The 6,795-nt window shown below is 32.7% G+C and overlaps 1 protein-coding gene across 5 annotated transcripts in view; it reads left to right on the top strand.

Annotated features, from left to right (window-relative positions):
* hep (hemipterous) overlaps positions 1-2,936 on the top strand; it is a 12,746-nt gene extending 9,810 nt beyond the window's left edge. Inside the window, exons 15-16 of one of the 5 annotated variants that reach the window (XM_013311576.1) lie at positions 113-161; positions 1,048-1,210. In XM_013311576.1, the coding sequence (XP_013167030.1) occupies positions 113-161; positions 1,048-1,126 (128 nt within the window). In that variant the 3' untranslated portion in view covers positions 1,127-1,210. Of the gene's footprint in view, positions 1-40 lie in introns of all 5 variants that reach the window. The other 4 variants (XM_013311575.1, XM_013311577.1, XM_013311574.1 and 1 more) reach the window with 4 other exon arrangements.
* The last annotated feature ends 3,859 nt before the right edge of the window (positions 2,937-6,795 follow it).

The following is a 6,795-nucleotide window of genomic DNA, read 5'->3' as shown; positions in this document are numbered from 1 at the left end:
TGCGTGGGGGCGGGGTTACGGTAACTGTGGGCGTGGTCAGGCTGGCTGCACTCGCTGGCCGGGCTGGTGAAGCGCCGGCTGAGCGGCTACGTGAAGTGGCACCATCTTGCAGCGCGCCGCGACCGCACGCACCACCGCGGGCAACAGCAGCCGCTGCACAGGTGAGTGCCGGCGATGGCCACGGCGCGGTCCACGACATGCAATACTAGGTACGTCTTCACAGCTCTTGTAACATGCGATGTCGTATCCAGGGTGGGATAATAGTTCTCTTACCTTTCCCTTTATTATTGTACACGTCAAACGGTTCATTAGTGCTTTAAATTATGCCGTTGCAAACTTTAAAAACATAAATGATTAGCTGTGTTTGTCGTTGAATAAGCGAGAACATTTATCTGAATTATTTTTTCAACTAAAACGAAAGTGATCTCCATAACTCCCACTCTGGATACTCGTTGTGTCGACATTATCTGATGCCAGCGACATTGATGCTAGGTAACTATAACATCAATAGTGTGGATGTGCTGAAAATGTTAAAACACAGATTTAAAACACAATGTGAGTAATCGTTGTCATGTGTTTTAATTGTTTAACTTTCCACGTAGTTTTAGTACAAATGTGACGCGTAAGCTAAGTTCAATTTATTTTTTATGAACATTGTCAACCGTCAATTTGATTACAATACAATTTTGCTATTGATACTGTTAACCTGTTCAATATAATTCTAATAGCATTGTATGTTACAAATGTCATCAAAGTATGCGCATGTCTCAGTGCTTCATTTGCGCTTTTATTTTGTATTAAATACCACCGTTTATTTCATAATCATTCCGATTACATCAATATTATTATATCATTTTACTACATGTATAACGAATCAATTTCATTTCCTTTTTTTTATTTCGTTTATAAGGCTTGCACTCGCTTTATCAGTGTACACGTTATCGGACTCAGATTTTTTTTATGTCACTAAGGAACTGCTTTAGTGCATATGAATCTGAGTGTGATCATTAATAAAACAGATTTTATAATATTAGCGGTTGTCGTTAGATGGGGTACGAGCGAGAGTTGGAGCGTTCCCGCGTCTCCCTTGCCGCCGCGATCAGCGCCCTCGCGTCCCGCAGACTAGCGCCCCCTCCCAGAGCCCGCTGGCGCAGGGCTGCGTGCTGCGCCCGGGGAGTCGCCCGGTCTGGTGCACCAGCCAGGCGGTCACGCCGCGCCCCGCCTGGGCCGAGCCGCGCCCGCTGTCGCGCCGTGATCCACAAACCGTACACTCTTAGACCATGCATATGACGGGACACGGTTAGCCACAGCCGCATTGAATTTGAGGTTGCTAGCTTTTAGTACACAGCTGACCTCGTCTCGACTAGTCGTTGTGTGTACGTGACCTTAATTACGTCACAATTTCGCTTCTTTTGTATTGACAATGTTTTCACTTGGCTTCAACAGCTTTAAATATACACTTTACTTGGTCAATAACATCAAATTTAACATTATGGCAAAGCTTCTCGCGTTATCTGTAACGTTTAAATTGCGCGCGAAATGCATTGACAGATTAAAAATGGCGGATTCACTAGTAAAAAATGTATTTTGGAAATATCTTTGATAGCGGATTTATACTTGTAAAATATTGTTCACGTAATAAAGCTGAGTGAAAACATAATTTATTAACTAAGACCAATATATATCATGGCTGTAATTTTGGTATCGCGTTCGATATTTTTACATTTGGAAGAGGATCGTGTTGGTGTTAGTTATGAGGTCGGCTTGCTAGTGTTGTGAATACGACTGATGTACTGTTCGGGCTTAAATAATTTTTTAAAGATATAAGATTTCGATAAACCAATGACTTTTCTTTTAACTGTGGTTATCGATTTTTTCTTTATCTGTACCTTTATCACTTTTCTGTCTGTGACGTAAAAAAAAACAATTGTCTATGGTCGTCGAAATCTTTTATATCTGTCGATTGTTGTAAAATGTATTATAGTATTTTTGAAATGCGAGAAAATTCTTTAAAATTGTGTGAGAGTTTATTGTAACTCTGGATTAGAATGTTTTCATGAAACAGCACTGTCTGGTAAAAAGGAATGTGTAGGTTTGGTGTTTGATTATTTAAACATACCTAAGTGCAATTCACAAATAGCGATATATTAAGCTAAAAACACCAAAAAGTTCAAGACAATTACGTTTTAATGTAAATATATTGATAAGTTTCGCTTATATTTGATAATAAAGAGAGATTTGCGCTAGAGTTAGTTTAGCTGAGGTATTACGGCGTGCGACTTTGGATCTTATGTACAATAGCAATAGTGTATAATTTTGTTAAGCATCGTCGCTTGTTAATTCAATCACCTTATGCGAAAAGACTCGTAATTTCGTGTTTTTTTCAGCTAATTTCAATACTAAAAGGACAATAAATAGATTTGAATTCGGATACTGTTCGCGTAAAGTTTGAAAGATATAAATTCGTGCGAAAATTCCTATTTATGATTTATATAGTGAAAAAAATATATATTTCGATGTAAATATCATGTATATTATATATTTAAGGTACGTTTCAAATGCAATAAATAAAATCGATTCATTTTTCTATACAATTGTGACGAATGCGGTTTGTCTATGGTCAGATAAGAGTTTTTTCCAAACATTGTAAAAGCGGTACATTTTATTTTTCGACCAAATGTATAGAATAGTTGTTTTTTTTTCTAAGATAGATTTTCTATCTTCATCGCAAGTGCAATCAAAAACGCGTTTTGTCATTTTTTGCGTTTTTAACGAAATAAATGTTAAATATTCGTAAAACGCAAAAAAAAATTTCAAGGGTGCTGTTTTGTAAATATTTTTTTTTTCGTAAGATAAAACTCAATGTCACATAAAAGGTTTTATCTATTAAGTTTTAACATTTTGTAATATTTTGTATAGATTATTTTATGAAAATCATTTTTTTTTTGTTTATTGACTTACAAAATTTAATAGAACGAATGAAAGTTATGAAAACATTTTCCAAATTATTTCTAAATTTTAACGCAACAGTTACTTGAATTTATTTCGAAATATCGATTGAAATTAAATCGTAATTAAGAAATTAAAAGCAATTATTACACTGATAATATAATATTTTGTACGGCTAAAGCAGAATCCGTTAATTGCTAAAGAGCAAAGTTTGCAAGCACCGCGTGCCCCCACTATGGGCGTCATCGGGGCTAGACAAAGTGCACTTCGAAGCGATTCAATAACGAATTTTAAAAATATATGGAATTTATAACTTTAGATAAGTCACGTGTCGCGCGTCAGTTCCATACATTTTTAAAATTCGTTATTGAATCGCATTCGAAGTGAATGCACTTTCTCTAGCCCCTCAGGTCGGCGCCGCGCACTCAGTAAGCCAGTGGTTCCCAAACTTATTTTGTCTACTGCCCACTTTGAGAATAAATATTTTTTTTAACGCTCCCATATTTTCACATATTTAAAAACCACTATAACTTCAAATTAAATTAATTATTGTGACCTATATATGTATATTAACGGTAAATTCTAAACGAAACTTTTACTATAACCCGCAACTTGAGACCTGCAGCGCCCACAAGGGGGCGTTATCGCCCACTTTGGGAAAGACTGCACTAAACGTTCGTTAAAGTTATCTGACCCGGTGATAATAAGTCAAACTAAATTAATTATTTTTCTTACTGTAACTGTCATGTTTTTTTCTTTTATGCCATTCTCTATGTCCATGTAGTTTTTATATACTTTCTGCCAGGACCAACCGCGATACTAGCGCCTCTCATCAGGCCAGATATCTTTGACTGTAGTATATTTTTTTTTGTTTTAAAGTCAGTTTTCATAAGCGAAACACATGTACTAAATTAGTTCTCTCTCAAATTCTCTTTGGAAAAAAAGAGATGACATGTTTTTTTCGCATTCGTTTCGTATAAAATTGTTAGAATCTACCCGCATTGTAATAATAAATGGAGAGAAAATATTTTATAAACAGAGCAAAAGTAGATTCTGCCTTAAGTGTTGTTCCTGTTTTATACAATAACAAAATAAATAATTAAATCGTCCAGTTTTGTATGTAAATTGTTGAAAATTAAATATATTTAGTGATTATTGTTGCACAAATTTTGAAATATCATACTTTCTCTCCATATATTTAGAATATCAGGTATGAGGAAAATAATTTTCTTTTAATACAAGTTTGTGAGGTTGAACAATGAGGTTTTAGTTTGTACAACAGTGTGCGCGTGCGCCGGCCGCCGCCCGCAGCGCCCTCTAGTCCGCACGCCGCGACACGTGCAAACGCTATCAAAGTCGTGATTATATTTAAAATGAAATTATTTAAGACATTGTTTTCATATGTAATTATTGCGATAATTATTTTATTGTGTCATGTAATAAAGGCGGATCAAATTTTAATATTGTTTTTTTTTTACCCAAACGTTAGAGTTTTTCTTGGCAGACTTACTCCAATATTCTAAACTAAATAGGTTACAATGGACGAAGGAATTAAAATAACAACACTATAAAAATAAAATAGCTTTATTGTGTTCATAATATTTGTACAATAATCAGCACGAACAAATCAAGGAACAACGAACTATGCAACCGACACAATTATACCAAAAAATACTAAATTACAAAAATAAATCAAAAGGCTTAATATTTTATGTAACTAAAAATGTTAAAATAATTTACCTTTACAACCAGAACAAGTTTCTTAAAACATTTTTTTTAAAAGATTATTTGAGAAGTTTATAAGTGTTTAAATTCTGAAGGAATAAATTAACTTGCTTTGCTTAAGCTACATCATAAAATGTTAAGTGTTATGAAAATTAATAAAAATCGTATTTAATATACAGCCTCATTTCAACGTCATTTTGATGTTCATATTAGAATATTTTAATTTAACTTTAAAATAAATAACTCACATTTTATTAATAATTATTAACTAAAATTGACGTTGCTTATTTAATAAGTACTCAATAAATATTATCTTTGGTTTGTAGGCAATAAGTTTATATGAAAATCCAATATTTTAAGTAACATTCAAGTAATATTATTAATTTAATTAAATAATTACCACTAATTACATAATAATCACTTAAGAATCGGGTAAAAGTATTTTATTCTTAACAAAACAATCGTGTCATAAATGTATAATAACGCTAAAAAATGTTAAGTTTTAGCCCCTTCGTACACGACGTAAATCATCGAAACCCAGCAATTTTAGTAACTAAGCTATCCACGCTATACAATGACATTTTCTTTAGTCGCTCGCATTCTGTTTGTTAAAATGGTCGCCTGATAAGTCGCTGAGATTTTCAAGATGGCCATGCAAAGCTATACAGTTGACATGTTTGCCTGTATTGACCGAATAGACGAATCAAATCGACGATTCAACGCAAGGATACAATATTAGTTTCGAAGATTTACATTGCCTTTTGTACAAAGTGGCTTCGGTAGCATCAAAACTATATTTAAACATAACACCTAAACATTTTAAACATGCGACATTGTATTTGAACCTGAATGTTTATATTTTTACAAACTTTAGGCTTGAATAAGCTTCACCGTGCTCACAACTTTAGCAGATAATTAGTTCAGGACATCTATTAGTTTATATGTTTCCTTTAAATTATATTTAACAACTGTGCATGTTAAATTGCCCACGATACAGTAAAGTATTAAAAATAAACAAGTAATTTGCGCGAATCTGCATTGTCATATTTTTTAGTAATTAACATAACGAATGAAAATATGCAATGTAGAGGTTTAAAAAGAATATTCTTAAATCTGAAATTTCTATTCAATTCATAATTTTACTTCAATAATATTCAAAAATAAATTAAATTTTTTAAATACAATTGACTAGTTCAGATTAATTTGTCTAAAATCTTTGCGAACTTATAAGTACTTTTATAAGAGAATTTTTTTGTTGTATTTCTTTTCAACATATTTTAATAATAAACAGAAATGAAATAACATTATTTTGTACCGATAATGAATAATTTGAGCGTTAAATTTTTACAAACTACGTTCCTTGCAATTATTCTATAGCTATACCGAATGACTAGTTACTAGGTGCAAGATATGTTAAGTTGAGATTTGTGAATATTAAAATAGTATAGTAATCGACATATTGAAAAAAAAATTCAAACAGTAGTCAAAGAATTTAATATACTTCCCTTTACGATCAAATATAGTGCAGTTAACTGTGTGTGTGTGTGAAGGAAAACATCGTGATGCAACCTGCACATATCTGAGAAGAAATTCAAAGATATGTGTGAAGTCAACCAACCCGCACTTGACCAGCGTGGTTGACTATGGCCTAATCATTCTTAAATTAGGGTAGGCCCCTCGGTGGGGACGTATGAGCTGATGATGATGATGATGAACTGTGACTAAGAGCTGTACATTACTATGATGAATTTTTAAACGAATAACATTGTGTCAAATGATATTCAGTGATAGAAAGTAATAGGACATGAAAGTCCTCGACAGTATCTATGTTAAATGAAAGCCTTTACTCTATAATCTATAAAAAAAGTTAACCTCTTGAACAAGACAAAAGCAATTAACAATTATTACAACCAATTCTTAATAAAGATTCACAAAGGTTCATTTATTACGTGATTTTTTTACGAAAATCTTGTCTATTTACTACATATAGCTACAATAAATGTAATTTTTAATTTGATTATTAAAATGTGCAGAATAATAAACTTTTAAATTGTATGTTTATGAAGTATACAAATTATTTTGGGGTATATAATTATTATTATTTAGTTTACAGCTATGAAA

Source organism: Papilio xuthus, unplaced genomic scaffold (assembly GCF_000836235.2).
Source record: "Papilio xuthus unplaced genomic scaffold, Pxut_1.1 DF827680.1, whole genome shotgun sequence".
Lineage (NCBI taxonomy): Eukaryota > Metazoa > Arthropoda > Insecta > Lepidoptera > Papilionidae > Papilio > Papilio xuthus.
Note: the sequence above shows the minus strand (reverse complement) of the source record. Positions and strands in the feature narration are given on the sequence as shown.